General features: G+C 36.6%; 1 protein-coding gene and 1 long non-coding RNA gene across 2 annotated transcripts; both read left to right on the forward strand.

Moving 5' to 3' along the window:
- The first annotated feature begins 1,489 nt into the window (after nt 1–1,489).
- Nucleotides 1,490–3,991, forward strand: LOC307163242. Its single transcript, XR_013822043.1, has 3 exons — nt 1,490–2,015; nt 2,176–2,722; nt 3,616–3,991. It is a non-coding gene; the product is annotated as an uncharacterized lncRNA (long non-coding RNA).
- Nucleotides 3,992–9,649: 5,658 nt separating this feature from the next.
- LOC307163155 (C-type lectin domain family 6 member A-like) lies at nt 9,650–11,462 on the forward strand (the record flags this gene model as incomplete). The annotated part of the gene is made up of 6 exons (XM_079879064.1): nt 9,650–9,695; nt 9,820–9,882; nt 10,037–10,108; nt 10,230–10,384; nt 10,604–10,716; nt 11,297–11,462. Exons 2-6 carry the CDS (start codon nt 9,822–9,824, stop codon nt 11,460–11,462), a joined length of 567 nt encoding a protein of 188 aa, XP_079735190.1. The 5' UTR covers nt 9,650–9,695; nt 9,820–9,821.
- Between the last annotated feature and the right edge of the window lie 6,320 nt (nt 11,463–17,782).

The raw sequence follows: 17,782 nt of genomic DNA on the forward strand, positions 1-17,782 counted from the left end.
CTGAGGCTGAGACTATTTGAAAGGCTGTCATTGAAAAAACAGGCGTTTAATCCCTTTAATGGTGTAGTTATGACATCTACCTATAGGGATTGACAGCTAACCAGCCAAGCCACACACATTTTCTTCATTGAAAAGATCTAAAATATTTTTGCTTGTCTTTAAGCTCTTGAAACTCTCTGGTCTCCACCAGTGTCAGAACATGTTTTCAATTGGCAGACGCTTGGTAAAGCAACTTACAGAGATGATCTGCATAACGTAATAGATAATTATTACAGTTTATCTGAATTGCTAAAACACATTTCTTGAAACGATCACCCACTTTCTCAAAACCTTTAACAAAACAAATCTGAACATCTGAACATTCAGAACATCTGAATCTTCTGGCAAAATCAAACAATTGCCTTAAAACTACTTTATCTGTGCTGGAGAACACAGAATCCAAAGCACGCAGTTACAAAAAAAAAAGTATATTGTAACGAAGTAAACTGATTTTGCAATTACGTTAAAAAGTATAGTAATCACAACTTACAGTAGTAAGGTAAATAAATTGTATACTGTATGCACTGCAAGTATAGTGTTGTACTGAATATTGTATAGTAGGCCGGTGAATGTCTGTATATTCAGCACTTGCATACTGTGAAAATACAGTGACACTATTGCAAAAGCCAAAAAGGTTAAAAAAAACTCTAAATGAGAGCATGTTACAGTAAAGTACACAGTTGTGCAACTGCAAAATCAAGGTCAATGAGAGATTCATTCTGCTTCAGCATCATGTCTTCATGTTGGGTCCGGCCTGAGCACTTTATCACATCACAAGCAATGTCATCTCTGCAGGAAAAGGGAAAAATCCTAATGCAGATCCAGCCTTGACAACATTTTCCACACCTGCTCTTCCTCGTCCTCTTCCTCCTTGTTCACTCTTATACACATACTCTTCCTCCTCTCCTTCTTATATTGTTTCCATCCATTGTTGGTATCAACATTCAGTGCAACATTTTGAGTCAGTTTTGGCACTCTGAACTGACTTGTATGTCCAGTTGGTTTGGTCACATCATTAGAAATAAGTGTGAACAATTTTGAATTGTTGTGTGTAAACGATGACAAGAGTGTTGTAGTTGTGTTTAACTTTTGCCTGCCTGTGTTTAGAGTTTTGAAACACAAGTGCATCACAGTGTGAAATGTAGTGAGTGAGAATGTGTTTAGAGTTTTAGCAAAAGAGGTCATGAGATCTGCAAAAGGTGTCTTAACTACCTGAACTTGTTTAATGTTTTACTAAAAGAGTGATTTATTCGACAAATTGGTTCAGAGAATGGAGTTGTTTTAGCAATTCAGAAAACAATTAAAACTGCATGGCAAGAAGATTCCAGCATGCTGTAAAGAGGCCTCGAGTGCTGAGAAGAGCACCCTAGTGCAAGATACGAAAACACTAGAGCAATTGTGGATATTTATTGTCGTTTCGCATGTCAGAGGGTGTGAAAGAAACTTAACGCTGATATTATGTGTGATACCATGACTCTGTTTCTCAGAAAGTGTACGAGACTTGAGTTCACAGAATTAGATTAGTGCGTGTGTGTGTGTTTGTGTGTGTATCAGTGTTCAAGACCATTGTTTCTACTGCAGATCTGCATTTAGAGGGCCAAGCAGAGACACAGATTGTGTTGTGGGACCTTGAGAGCATAAAAGCAGTGAAGATTTGAAGTAAAGATGCGTCTGTTTATCGTAAGCGTCTCTGCGCTGCTGGTGCTGAATTTTTCATGTATCACGTCTGAACTTGTAGACAAATTCAGTAAATGCAGAGACTTTTTTTTTTTAAAGAAAAGCCTCCAGTTCTCCCTGGTATTCTAAAGGATTTGGCTGCACAGGATAACTGTTACAAAATAATCTGTCAAAAATATAAGGAAAGAATAAGATTTGCAACACTCTACGATACAACAAAGAGGATCCCTCTTTTCTCAGCTTACAAATTCACCGGAACACATGAGAAGATTAAGATTCCCTGGATGATCGTGTCAAAGGTGATGTTTTTAATAGTGTTTTTTTTTTTTTATGATTAAAACATTTTGCATGTCAGCGCTTTCTATATCTGCAGTCCAGAAGTTAATTAATCTAGTCTCTTATTTTGTAAAGTTCTTATTGTTCAATGGACTGTGTCTCTTTCCATTTTTTGTCCTATAGCTTGAACCTTCAAGTGCTGAGGCTCGTGTGCCATTCGTCAATCAGGCTATCAATGAAGATTACTACGATAACATACAAAATGTGAGGGCCGGTCAGCTATTTCCAGTCTGTCATGCAAATCTACATTCATACTCACCAACAGCGTTCCACAGAAGAACAAATTAAGGGATGGTAGATGGAACCACACTGAACAAGAGACTAGAACAAATATGAACAATTACTGTCATGACCCTAAAAACCACAATAAAGTCTTAGCCTATGTGTTGACAGGAGCTGTACCTGGCAATGATCAACTGAATAAGAGAGTGAACATTCCCTCCTACATGTGGACAGCATTTTGCTGCTAGTATTAATGAAAGCTCATGGGTCTCCAAAGCTTACTGGGCCCGTAACACAATACAAGATGAAGGGGGAAGCGGAACCCTGGAAAAAGTGCAAACATTCTTGAATGAAAGATGGGGGAAACAAGTAAAGCTGTTTTACAATGACTGTCTGTAATTTTACATTACACCCAGATAACAGCCTTCTTCAGTCGGAGCAGAATCTAGCACAGAGGTGTAAAATACTTGAGTAATTTTACTTGATTACTGTACTTAAGTATTATTTTGGGGGATTTTTTACTTTACTTGAGTACAATTAAAAATCAGTACTTTTACTTTTACTTAATTACATTTTGTAAGGGAAAAAAAAGTACTTTTTACTCCTTACAATTTCATTTATAGTCAAAAAGTACTTCTTTTTTGGAGATCACTTCATTCTATTTTCCCTTTCTATTACCAAACCAATTGAATTGCGCTGATGCCCGGTTTAATTTAAATGTTATTTATTCTGCCAATGAGACTCGTTTTCACATTCCACCAAATTGGTCAGACATGTTCATTGGTCCTTTGGAAGTGACGTCATGTCACATCTATTACCACAATGCACAGCACCTTGACCTGGAAATTAAAGAAATTATATCAGTCAATCAGTGGAAGAAAACGGAGGTAGAGCGTGATTCAACTGCGAACACAGTCCAAAATCAGCCACAGGATCAAGAGCACCCGTGTCCGTACCTTAGCGAATTCTTTTCTTTTAGTGGTAAAAGCATGTTTTGTTTAAAGAATGTTGCATACTGGCATTAGATAGTAGTCTTATAGTTTGATAATTAAATACAATTAAATACAAACAGTTCTAAAGCAGGATTAAACTTTGTATGTGGTTCATTCACTTCATGTTTTTAGGGATTAAAAGCTTATACAAGAATCTCTAGTTTTCATTCTTGCTGTTAATTTTATTTCTTTAAATACTCAAGTACAATTTTATTGTGGTACTTTTTTACTTTTACTCAAGTATGATTCTGGCCAGATACTTTTACTTTTAATTGAGTAAAATTTTCCCTCAGTACTTGTACTTTCACTTGAGTAACATTTTTGAGAACTCTTTACACCTCTGATCTAGCATCACATTATCATTTCATCTGTTTGTAAGATAATCTATTAATTTAAAACTAAACTTTTGCAATTATTAAGCTCTACCACTTTAGTGCTCCCATTAAGAAATGTGTCTGTAATCATGTTCTATTGGACTGTGTGTAAACTGTATTTTCTCTAATAAAGCTTATGCAAATGTTCACACATCAGAGTCATCACACTAACTGAAGGGAAAGAGGAGTTTTGGTGTGTAGTGTTGGAGGTACAGGTTGCCTAATCTCAAGAGTTCACATAAACTCACATTAGCTGTTGTCTTGACAGTTCAAAGCTTCTGGCATCAGTTAAAAGCTTGCCATTTGCTCAGTCACAATACACATGGGCTGTCACTGAAAAAGGTGTTTTATGTCCCCACAATGGTGTAGTTACAACATCCAATAGTGTGGGACGACTGGACCATGCTATCCAGCCAAATCCTGACCTTGTCTGTTAAGCCTGGAACACACGTCGGCCGACTAAGTTTCCTCAGTGTGTTCCGTACCATCGGCTGAAATTGGTCCTCGTAATTTTTTTCCGGCCGATTCAACATGTTGAATAGGCGTAGGGCCGTCGGTGAAAGAGGGAACTCTGATTGGCTGTTCAGCATAGTGAACGAGTCAGTGAACGAGAATAATAGCAAGACAGCGAGCAAAGTCAAAACGGTACAGGTTAGAAGGCTGTTCTAATGTTACGTCACCTTACCTGAGTGTTCCTTGGCGAATATTTCAATATAAACATGAGAGGAGTGGAATGAATAAAGAAAGTGTTTAGCAGGATTAATATTCAAAACGGTAAGCACGCACTGCTTTGTTTATGGTTTGTGTATCTGCAGCCGGCAGCGTCGGTTTCCCTTTTTGAATGACGAATATAGACGAATATATCTGCAGAAATAGACAATTGTCTCATTTACACGCAGGCGCAGAGCAATATTATCCGTCTGCAGTCCCGGAGGCTGCATTTTCAGGACTCCACTTCTAGGACTGCATTTCTAGGACCCTAGTTTTTTGTGACAGCGCACCTACCGACTCGGAGAACCGCAGTCTCAGGAATGCATTTCCAGGACCCTAGTTTTGGAGGACCGAAAAAAGTGCCACCAAGGCAGTATTTCCACCCAGTTTTAACTACATTAGAGTTTTACAGTTTTTTAAAAGTTTTATTACACACAAATACTACTTTCTTTATTGCAATTAAACCTGGTTCCTAGGAATGTTGAGAAATTATTTGGTCTAAGTAGCATAATATAATAACTCAAGTAAAATAAACAAGGAATCAAGTTATAGTCTTTTCAGTCAGATCGACCACATTTTCAATTAAAGAGGGAAGACAAGGATGACTCTGGGGGTAGATTTAAGATTGTGTATATTTTACAAAATAATATATAACAACTGAACTTCAACACACACAAAAACAAATTTGTTCATGACGTGAACCACATAGACATTACTTCATGGACACCATCATCACTGACTCCTAAGAGAGAGAAAGAGAAGTGAATTAAATAAGGAACATTTAGTTGAACATGTTCTACTCTCTAATTTTAAATTTCATATTTAAAAGATCTTAGTAGTTACCACAGAGTGCACACACATATACGATACAAAATCCTCTTTTAATTTTGCAGGCAGATGCTACTCGCGCAGAGCGCGCTTTCTAGCTAACAGTCGGCTGTAGTTCTCTCGGTGTGTTCAATTGCAGCTTTTAACCCTGACGCGAGGCGACAACACAGCCGGGTTGGTGTGTTCCAGGCTTTACATGCATCTCCTGTATTGAGAAGTTTTTAAAAAATAAAAATAAAGCATGGCTCACAGACAATTTTCATCCTGATTGTGTTTGTTTTTGGCCTTTTCATGCAGATTACAGAGAACAGTTTGAGGCGCTCCACAACCAGCATGAGGAGACACTTAGAAAGCTGAACAGATTAAATCGTATGTCTTCAGATTTGAGCCTTGTGCAAAGTTAAAAGACATTCATTACACACATACTGTACTATAAATAAACACAATTACTATAAATGAGTGATACTGAATAACTGAATTGTCTCTCTTTCTCAAAAGCCAGCACAGGTTGTGCACTTTGTGCCGTAAACTGGATTTATTCTGGGGGAAAGTGCTACTACTTTTCACTGCAACTGTACTTTTCACACTATTTTATTTTATTTTATTTTATTTTCATTGCTGGCTTATTTTAGGGAAAGTGTAGTGAATAAGAGACCTTCAAGAGACCAACATCCCTGGCTCACAGAAGGTTGCTGTTGTAATTAGGTTTAAAGAAGCCCTTAAAACCCTGTTTATCTATATTATCTATATTAGTATTATGGTTGTTATTAATCGTGAATAAATCTAAAGCTTTTTAGACTATTATTTTGTGTTATTCAATTTGTCATGAAGATGTGACCATTTCTTCCTTTTATGTAGGCTTACTAAATAATCTTGATATAAAAAAATGGGAGGGGCGTGCCCTTTTTCAGTTTCAGCACATGCCCCTCAAAAGGACTGTATTTAAACAACCATCAAACACACTTTATACAGTTTGATTAAGTGACAGGCTCATTTCTGTATTGTTTTCATCGATCACAGCGATACTTGTGCGTCTTTTCTGGCGTCTTCCTACTGAAATTAACATTTAGTGCAGCAGCGAGCACGAGGAGCGGGCACGTGCAGGCGTGGGGGGGCTTTGGGTGCCCCTTAAGTAGTGCTACTACTTCTCTACGGTCAAGATGAACTGGACACAGAATCGAGATCACTGTGTGAGTTGAGGAGGACATCTAGTGATCATAAACAGCCAAGCAGAGCAGGAGTGTTCTGCACTTCAACACTTCATTTACAGTATATTAATCCATTTTTCTTCTGTAACATGATGTATTTCTGACTTAAACAAAAAAGGCAGGCAATTTTTCCAGTTACTTGGAAATTAGAAACATCCCATAACAATTTGTCAGTGTGACTACATTTGCTGCACACAATGCCAAGTACAGTATAATATACAGGGTGGGCCATTTATATGGATACACCGTAATAACATGGGAATGGTTGGTGATATTAAAGTCCTGTTTGTGGCACATTAGTATATGTGAGGGGGCAAACTCCTCAAGATGTGTGGTGACCATCACATATATGTGCCACAAACAGGACTTTAATATCACCAACCATTCCCATGTTATTACGGTGTAACCATATAAATGGCCCACCCTGTAGATTCGGCTACTACAGAAAAGTAGAGAAAGAAATAACAATATTTTTTCCCTCAAGCTGATGATCATGGTTAAATTTAGTCTCTGATGGTCTAAGATTGGGTGAAAGTTAGCATCTTGTTCAAAAGACTTGTTCTTGGCTTGTTCACCGAGCAAACATTTCAAAAGCAGACATCCCAAGTCTCCCGGAAGTTCCGGGAGTCTCCCGCATGTCGATAGCGGCTCCCTGATGCCCGCAAATCAGTTAAAATCTCCCGGAACCTAGAGCGAGCGAGCAAGAGCGCGCGCGCACGGCAGAGAGAGGGAGCGAGAGACCTTGCGTGTGTGTGCGTGCTAGTGCGCCCCACGAAGCGCATGTAAGGACCCAACCAATCAATTGTCAGTGCGGGGGGGCTTTTATCTATACTATCGAACCGAATTAATCCAACACAAACCCCCCAGATTTCTGAACTCCCGAACACCCCCCCGTTGGAGATTTTTGAATTCCCGAACACCCCCCACAAATGCATGATATCTAAAAAAAGAAAGTAGTTTCAGTAGTGGAGCGTGTTATTCATTTAAAGATTACCAAAAAAACAACAACAACAACAACAACAACAACAAAAACACTACTGATTTACAATAACATGCCCTGATTAATCATTCTCAATAAATCCAATGAATATTCAATTTTGATTTTCCACTGTCATTAAATATTAGGCTACACATTTCTCTGCTCCAAACGTTATGTGCATTATAATATATCACAAGACAAAAACATGTTTTTCTCCATCAAGATTGTCTGACCTCTGAAGTTAAAGTGACGCACTGGATTGGTCTTAATTGGTCTGGATTTGGACACTGAGGGACAAAACCTGGGTGGGTTTGAGTTTCAATGACCTTGAACAAGGCACCTAACACCCAATCGCTCCTTGAGTGCCACTGCAATGTGTGTGTGTGTGTGTGTGTGCGTGCTACTCACTTCTCCTAATTGGTGTGTGCACTACTCACTTCTAATGTGCGTGCACTTTCTTAGATGATGTTAAATGCGGAGGACAAATTCTGAGTATGGGTTGTCATGCTTGACCTTTAGGTGTTTTTTTTTTTTTTTTTGTTATTCGAAAATACATTCATTATTTCCTGCCTGTATGTCTGTATAAGACTGACATTTTATGTGACTTCCTTATTCTCAACAAACTCAAGCAGCACAAAAGACACAGTGGACAGGTCTTCTGTCAGGCTCATGAAATGGATTCAATCTATGAAAATTCTAGTTTCATACTTTCACCAGTTGCTTCAGGCGAAACCTGCTCTCAAAACAAAGGTAAGGCAGAGGATGTGTTATCAGTATTTATTAAAATTTATATTTCTGCTGCAGTACCTTATGTTTTCTTATGTTTTCTTACTTTCTTGTGTGTTCTTTCAACATTTACACAGCCATTTGACAGCCGCTTTTGTCCAGTGTGACATAGGCTACATTGCATTCAGATGCATCATGCTTATTCAACCCAAGGGGGCATGCGCGCCCTCAGATTTTTGAGCCAAATGCAGCTTCCAAAAGACAAAAGATTATATATTTTGCATTTGATAATTAACAATACAATCACACAGGTGTGATCAGAACTCTCAGTGCGTCATGTTATCAACTACTACAATAGTCTACATATCGTGTAACTATAAAGTTTACTCTAATCTTAGAATATTAGGTAGCCTACAAAATGAATAGTGCACTAATAGTGAGTCTTTTGGTGAATTTATTAGTTTTTATGCTAAAATGTCACACATCTGTCTAGGCGGCTCGAGCAGAGCCATAGATTTTTCGTGTGTGGACTGCGGGTGGTTGGGGAATCCAGTCACATTTAGTTATGAATTACATGAATCAAACGTATGATAACATATTTTAAATTCAAAACGGTGACATATCATACGTTTTTTTGTAGTCAGATTTAGATTTAGCATAAGCGGAAACTAAAGCTGAAAAGAGAAGAGAGTCCACTCACGTACACAGGTTACTTGATTCGAGAGTCTTCTGACGAGATTATTTTTAAAATAATTTAGCCTTAACTTTCTCATTCTACCCACTAAAAAAATAGTATAAGACAAATAAAATGAGAAAATATGAATTATATTTTTGGTTTAGCAATAATTTCCTTCAACTCATCAAATTTCCAATCACAGATAACTCCACTGAAGAGCAAGACAGTGAGAGGGAAGTTTGTCCTCCTAAATGGACTAAAATTCTTCTGATTGTTTTTGCTGTTTCTCTGGTTTTTGCCCTTGGAGGTCTCTGTATTCTGGGTATACTGTGTGAGTATAACTATAACTATAATATAATAATATGCATTGATTTAAATGTGAAATTTTGAAGTAAAGACTGAAATAATATATATTTTTAAAATGTACTCCAATACTATTTGCTTTATATACAACTCTGAATGATATTTTTTCACAGTGTTGATACACAGACACAAATATATTATTGTTCAGTGAACTCAAAAGTAACAAGTTGATTAAAAAAAAAAATGTTTTGATGAACAAACTTATTAACTTAACTGAATAAATTTAAAGTGTTACAAATTGTGACAAAATGTCTTTTTCCCCTTTTCTTTTTCTTTTTTTTATACAAATTATATCACTGCTACTGCTTATGTTTTGTCTTTCAGATTCCAGTCTGTCAGTGAAACTTTCTGCCCAGGAGACCAAGAGCACACGTGAGTAAAATGTATTTGATTCTTTAATGACTAGGTGATTTGTCAGGTTTTTTTAGTGTTTTTATTTATTTATTTTTTTATTTTTTTATTTACTTAATTTATTTACTGTTTCTATACCAGTCATGGCAAGAAAATTTCAGGAACTTACAGTTAACTACAACAGAGTTAGTGAACGTCTCAGCGCTAAAGACAGTAAGTTGTGTTAGTTTCAGCACGAACCAGTTTAGATTAAATCCCTCAACTCATTTCAACACACTTTGAACTCATTTCTCCAACCACTTGTTTTCTCCTTTCTTCATAACCATCTTTGTACCAGACATGGTGAGAGAGCTTACAGACAACTACAACAGAGTTACAGAATGTCTCAGCGCTAAAGACAGTAAGTTGTGTTAGTTTCAGTTTTATACCGTACATAGACCAAGAGGTGCTATTTCTAATTCTGAACCCGTTTAATTTAACTTGTTTAATTACAGTTTTGTTTGTTGAGGAAATACAAGTTATAGTCTCAACCAATTGTTCTGTTTCTGTACCAGCCATGGAAAGAGAGCTTGAGGGACGTATGGCTGACTACACCAGAGTTAGAGAACAACTGTCCTTTTACAAAGGTGAACGGATTCTCTTTTAGAAGGCTGAGATGTTTTATCAATTTCTGCACATGAACCAATAATTATCTTCAAAGAGTGTTAAGATCTGATATGGATCATTTCTACATGCTTTTTATTTCAGCATTTGCAGCTCAGTCCTTGAACAATATGAGCTTGACAGCTTGGGGTGGAAAGTTTTACTTCTTCAGCTCTGATAAACTGAACTGGACAAACAGTCGAGATGTCTGTGTTTCAAAAGGAGCCGATCTGGTGACCATAACCAGCGAATCAGAACAGGTAAGACTGAGAAATCTTGAAGTAATTGATGTTGGATGTGAGTCAAAGAACTTTATGATGTTAAATAATCTTGTTACAATTTTTAAAGAAGATTTGATTTTGAGATGTGATTTTGCCCTCAATAAAAATGTGTAATATACAATGCTTTAATACAAAAGCATTTCTCTCTTTAAGCAATATATTATACCTTATGTGTTTGCATAATGTTTTCTCCATTAGGATTTTCTGGTCTCTAACGTTAATGAGACGCACTGGATTGGTCTCAGTGATCTGGACACTGAAGGACACTGGGTTTGGGTGAATAACCAAACTCTCAATGAAACTGGAGTACAGTAAGAACACTGATATTCTCTCTCTCTCTCTCTCTCTCTCTCTCTCTCTCTCTCTCTCTCTCTCTCTCTCTATATATATATATATATATATATATATATATATATATATGAAGAGTTCAGATGCAAAAGCCTCTAAGTGTCATCTGAAATTTTCTTCTAGAATGATCATTTTTATCAAGCTTGTATATTTAAGTTCAATAATTTCATTTAAATGACTATGCAAATTACCTATTAATTGTCATTTAAGTGAAATTACTTAACTTAAATATACAAGCTTTATAAAAATGATCATTCTAGAAGAAAATTTCAGATGGCACTTAGAGGCTTTTGCATCTGAACTCTTCATATATATATATATATATATATATATATATATATATATATATATATATATATATATATGAAATCTGGGCTTTACCTTTCTGTAAATCTACTGTGTATTGCAGTATGGTCCATTACAGATACATTGCATTTGTATTTTCTTGCCTGTTTATCTGTGAAATATATTCAGTCTAGATCCATGAAATATGTTGAATATACTTCTGTTTTAATTAGACTGTCTAATTTTCTGCTTCCAAAGGTTCTGGCACAAGAGAGAATATGAGCCGAGAGAACCTGATAACTGGAAACAAGAAGATCATTCTGGAGAGAACTGCGCTAGTCTGGGAAATTGGGATGGTTACTTGAACAAATGGTTTGATCAATCTTGCAAAGAGCAGAAAAAATTTATCTGTGAAAAGAATTAACCATTTTCCCTCACTGATGAAAACTGAAAGAGGAAATGCTGTAAATAGGCAGAGATTGAATATTAATGCTATTTCAATAATTATCTTTCATGGCGTATCTTTAACTCTATAGATAAGTGCTTAAAAATGTATTTGCATGTATCAAATTTAAAAACATGTTTGTTTGTTTTTTGTTTTTCTAAAATTTTGCTCACTTCTCAGCTTTTTAAGTGTTTTAATATTTTGCCATTGATCTGCACTGTGCACTGATAACTATTTAGCATGTTTATTCTCAATTTTAAAGTTCCCCTATTATGCTTTTTTGAATATTACAAAAAATATATCAATTAAAACTTTCCAGCATACAGTTTTTTTTTTTTCACCAAATAAGAATGACAATTTTTTTATGTACTTCTCAAAATAATAAAAACAGTCAACTGTCAAAAGAAGTATTCAAAAGAAGATTCCACTGACACTGGCCGCTGCATGCACATGTCCGTTAAGTCCACAAGACCATACACTGTAAAAACTAAAGGAGCCTCAAATATCCTGTCGGATACTCAAGGAACTTCAAAATGTAATTTAAGTGCCTCAAAGCTCTTTCTCCTATAGTAGGGTTACTGGAGGAGCAATGACAGTCTTTGAGGTTCTTGCTGGAACTTATGGGATCCTTTAAGCACTTTGTATTTACTTCAGAGGTTCTGGAGTCACCTTTTCATTACCATGAGACCTTGAAGTGCTTTGGGGGAAAATAGAGGAACCTGAATGTGATAAAAGGGTTATTGGAAGATCTTTTAACATTTAAGTGGTTCCTGGAAGATATCTTATGTTAAAGCCAGCATCTGGAGGAACCCAATGGTTCAGCGAGGCCAGAATAAGATTATTATTATCCTATTATTATTATTATAGGCTACTTAAGTTTGATTCAGTATACATGTGAAAAAGATGTATTAAATGTTTTAAAAATGTACTTGAGTGTGTTTTTATTAGGCCTACAATACAAATATACTTTAATGCATTTTTAATAGCCTACATTTAACAGTAGCCTACGTCTTTTTCACCTGGGTAGCTTACATTTATTTAGTATAGGCCTATTTTATTGATTAAACCTTAAACAACAACACTAAATAATAATAATATTAATAATATGAAGAAGAAGAACCAGGAGGAGAGAAGTTTTATTCTGTCACGAAACTGCTGCTATTCCTCAGCTGTCGTCGCTTCAGTGATGCTCGCGCTGCTCGCACGCAACAAAGCTCAGCTGATCGACGTCATCGGGTTTGAAAGTAACGGCTCCTCTCATCAAAGCTTCCGCCGTTTGTTCGGCTCTCCGTTACAAGGTTTGTAAACTCGCCAAATAAATATAAATACAGAGTCTACTCACTATATATTCAAACACACATATACAGTATATAAACTAAATGTATTATACATTACTACGTTTTTACAGTGTTAACCACTCGCCATTACTACGTTTTTACAGTGTTAACCACTCGTTCATTGCACAGTATTGGTATGAGTATTAAGGTTAGCCGCGATGCTAACTAATCTAATGAACATAATGGAAATCATTGACTTATTTTCTTAAATTGTTTTAGCCATTCAATTCAACGTATTGTGTACAACTGTGTCTTCAAATGGTTGATATAACTAATTTAGCTGATTCCTGCTGTCGTCATTGGCGTTTGTTATGAATAACACAAGATAGGCTTTTGGTCTGTTTTTGTTTACTTATTACAGGTGCCCTCATTCTCTCAAATAACGTTACCATTTTAAATCCATTTACTGGCCAATAAATATTATGTTGTGAATAATCAGCTTTGTTCTTTTGTTTCCCCAGAAGAACCAGTACATTTCTAAAATAATCTGAACATTTCAGTGGCAACATTATATTACAGTAAGTTACCTGCACCACATGCAAGTACTTTATTACTATGAACTTTCTCTGTGTGAAATTGTATTGTTTGACTGTGTACTTGTGTTTTTTAATCAGTTATTCTCTGAAAATCTTCCCTCATGCTCTCAAATCTCATTCATGTTACTCAGAAAAATAATATCACAAGTTTGGAGCCAATAATGCTATGCATTTTTTATAGGCTATACCTTAATCATTTGCATTTGAATATAAGACATTTGAACTCTGAATTATAACTTCAAGTTTAGTCTTTTTAGACAAAAAAGCTAGCCTATTATATGGCTTCAGAAGACTTACAACACAAACCATAACACATGAGTTGTGGACTCATGTTGTGGAACATTTTTGGAGCTTAACAGAATATTTATCATTTTTTACATAAATTGTTGCATTGAATTGAACTAGACAAGTGTACATAAGAATGGTTTAATGAATGATTTGCACATTTTTTTTTATGCTTGTGTCTCATGCAGTGTAAGCGAACGGTGTCTGGGGTTGCATTATGCCTGAGATCTGCTTTTGGGTTCCACAGACAGAAAGTCAAACAGGTTTGGAACGTCACAAGGCTGAGGAAATTATTTTAAGTTCACAACTATAACTTTAATAACATTACTAACAGTACATTTTGGTCTTTGCAGGGATCTCGGTAAGCTGAAATACAAGTTTGAACAACAATAAAAATCCTCCTGTAGACCTGAAAATCACTGAAGTGCCTGGACCATCCACCAGAAAAGGGGAAAAACAAACGGAAACTGAATCTGCTGTACCTTTTCACTTTTCTAACTCTTTAAGTACATCGCATGTCCCTTGTGAAGATTTTATTATTGATTGCATTTTATGTTGCAGCGAGTAAAGGTACATTTGTGAATTTCGTGAAATTACACAGGCAAAAAGGTCTATTGACCATTGTCAGCACAGCAGTGTAGCGACGTAATGTATGAAGCGCAGCTCACACAGGAGTCACTTCCACACAGCTTTCTGTTGGTCAAATCAAAACCTTGGTCCCATAGTGAAATTGGTGATCATGTGGATTCTTATTGAAATGACTGGAATTCACCAGTGAACATTCACAGAACAACAGATAATTTTACTGCACCTTAACTCTGTTAAAATGGAAAATGTTTTCTGCTTGTTGTGACATAAGGAATACTGTTTCCGGGTCGAAGCCTCTACTTCTACTTCCTCTATCTTGTTTCTAGTGAGAATACTCAACAACCATTTAAAGGAGACATATCATGCTTTTAAATTGTTCCTTTTTACATATAAATCATACATTTGTGGTCTATATAAAGCGGAACTGCAATGCTTGGGTCTGAATTCCTCATTATTATAGCTCCACGGGCCCCTTTTTTACCCCTTTTCTGAGGTGCTTCTGACAGCAACTCGTTTTGGTGCGGTCTCTTTAAATACAATTGAGACACTTCATACCCCGCCCCCTCTCCAGGTTGCAGAGGTTCAACTCCACCCCGTTCGGCCATTTTTGTAGTCTGATAGCAGAGATAGGATTATCTAGCGGCAAAGAAACTTTTTATTCACACGTTATTAACAAAATGTCAACAACGGAAGACTTGTCCAGCCAGCCTTACATGTTCGAGCCAGAGTTGGAGCCGGAGCGAAATGAAAATGAAGACGACGAACCTGCAGAACAACGTCTTCATATGGATGTATCGCAATGGTGTGTTACTGTATTTACACATGAAACTTTGGTCTTCCGACCTTTTACCACCGTGTCGATTTATTTTGATTAATATGTGCGAGGGAGAGAGAGCAAGACAGCGTCTAGTTTGGAGACGGTGTCTTGTTTACACAATTTCGCCGGGCTCCGAGAGAGAGTGCGAGCGCGCGCGAGACCGGGTCTCTCTCTCTCTCTGCTCGTTCTTTCAGTTAAACATGCGCCATAAGCGCGGCAGTTCATCTACATTAGACGGTGTAATGAAGCGTGTGGGTTACCACATCCAACAACCGATCATTTTAACTTACCCTCTCGTAACTTCTGCATCCTTTAGCTTGGACTACAAAATTGCAGCGAGAAATAATAATGGCGGATTGCTCGAAGTGTTGGGCCGGAAGTCAATGTCCTTATTTGGCAGTTCCGCTGCAAATACTGTGACGTGATAGTTCACAAAACGTCATAGATAACAGAAAAATCGGAACAGGTTGAAAAATATGACCAAAACAGAATATAAAGATATCAACGAAGCACCTGAAGAGAATAATTTCATCTTTTCTGTACTTCTAAACACTCCAAATATACAACAAAATGCATTTAAGGGCTAAAAAAGTGCATTTAGCATGATATGTCCCCTTTAAGTCACACATTTAAGCTTTTCAAAAGCCATATAGATTTCGGTATAGAGATAAAGGTTAGGATCATAATTTTCAGGAATATTACAGCACAATGAGTGCATATTAGCACTATTTGTTGTTTGTTTTTGGCATCTGATAGTGATAGAGCTTTTGGACTTGGAAACAGTGATGTCAGACTTACCATCAGACTGAAACACAAATGTTTTAAAGTTAAGTGAAGATGGACATTTTTTATTTAAAAATTTACATTGATTTATTACATGGAACATGTGTTTTCATGCATTTTGTTGAAATGTCTTTTCTTGTGTAGCCTATTGTATATACATGGTTGATTATTCATGTTGCTTATGTATTATACTATTTTCTTTGTGTATTCATTGATATTAATCTATAGTTAGCTTTTTTTCTCATGTGCATGGAAGTGTATGTATTAAAATGGATCTAAAATATGTAATAAACAATTCTTATTTTGTATTTGGTTCAGTTTGTTTATTATAATAGAAGTCAATGGTAACCATAGTAACAACATAAAATTAAATAAATAAAAAAAAATGAAATTTGGTTCCTGGAGGCACCCAAAGTGGTTCCACACAGTGCTAATATAAGAGTTACTCAGGAAACCTGTGTGGTTCCTCAGAGAACCGCCCCTTTTTAAAGGGTGCCTAGAGGATCTACAGACGGTTCCGCCGGTGTGGCACAGTGAAGAACCCCAAAAGGTTCCTCCAGGCACCTTTTATTTTTACAGTGTAGGGTGTCCCATTTGTCATTTTAGGATTCAGAAGGGTGCCTGTGAGCGGACCAATCAAAAAAAAAAAAAAAAAAAAAAAAGGAAATTATTATATACAGTGGCTTCTCTTACTTTTCTTAGTGATATTTAAAGGTCCCATTGCATGGATTATTTTATTATTTTAGAATGTTTCCTGGGGTGTCCTTATAATGTTAGTATGTTTTTTAGATCAAAAGTTGTTATAATTTAGAAATAAAAGGCATATTTCCTAGCCTGATTTCATCTCCTGATTTGAACGTTCTGTTTGAAGGGGCGTGTCTGCTGTGAGACTTCAATGTAAACGCCCACTGCTGTGATTGGCTGACATGCTTGCATATGAAATATCTGGCATTACATGTGGAACTATCTGGAAAACTTTTACTATTACAGCTATTATACGTTTTTACTATTACAGCTATCGGGATTAACGAATCGTGAGAAGTTTTTTAAGTATTAGATATATTCCCATCACATAAAAGTTTGCAGTGATGAGCATTGAGCAGATGACAGTCTGTTGATCGCGTGAAAGATCTTATCATTGCAACACAGTTTCTGCACTCTCACTAATGATTTCACCAATGCAAACATGAGGTATATAAATACAGTAAGAGATTCGTTGTGCAGTGTAACAGCGTCATTGATTTCATAACGAGTTTTGGCAAGTGTCCAGATAAACTCGCGCTGTGTGATTGACAGCTTGGGCGATTGGAAAGGGATTGTTCTTTGATCGCTTTCTGTATATTAATCACAGTTTAAGTAAGATTATTTTCATCAAGAGAAACGATGTGAAGTTGATCGCTACTTCCATAGTAAATCACTACTTACCGCTTGCTGGAATATAGTTGAAATTGCCCCCTTCGTCAGTATGAAACGCTGAGAGAAGCCTGCTTGATATTGTCCCAGGTTAGAAAAACAGTCCGTGGTGAAATGGACAGAGCAAACTAACAACTTCGAATTAAACTTTTGCGGTATCCGATTATAGATAAACATCAACCACGCCTGTTGACATTTCGCCATCAAAACGCCTGTATTCCTGTGGGCGGAGGTTAGTCAAAAAACGGTTCTAGTGACGTCATTAAAGAAGGAAGCAGAGGGATAGTCCAAACTGGGCGTTCGATGTAGTCGACTTCTGTTAAATACAATATCTCGCTTGGCATTGAACTTTGAGCTTTATAATTTTACAGATATTATTTATACTGTAACAACAACATTAAGCCTGGTTCACACGGGACGATTTTAAAATTGTCGGCCGATTTCCCAAACCTGTGAGACCCCACACACGGCGATAAAAAATCACGGGTCTAACAGTTTTGGTCGTACAATGTGTGGTGCGCAGCCACACGGCAAAATCAA

This window comes from Squalius cephalus, assembly GCF_949319135.1.
Source record: "Squalius cephalus genome assembly, chromosome: 8".
Lineage (NCBI taxonomy): Eukaryota > Metazoa > Chordata > Actinopteri > Cypriniformes > Leuciscidae > Squalius > Squalius cephalus.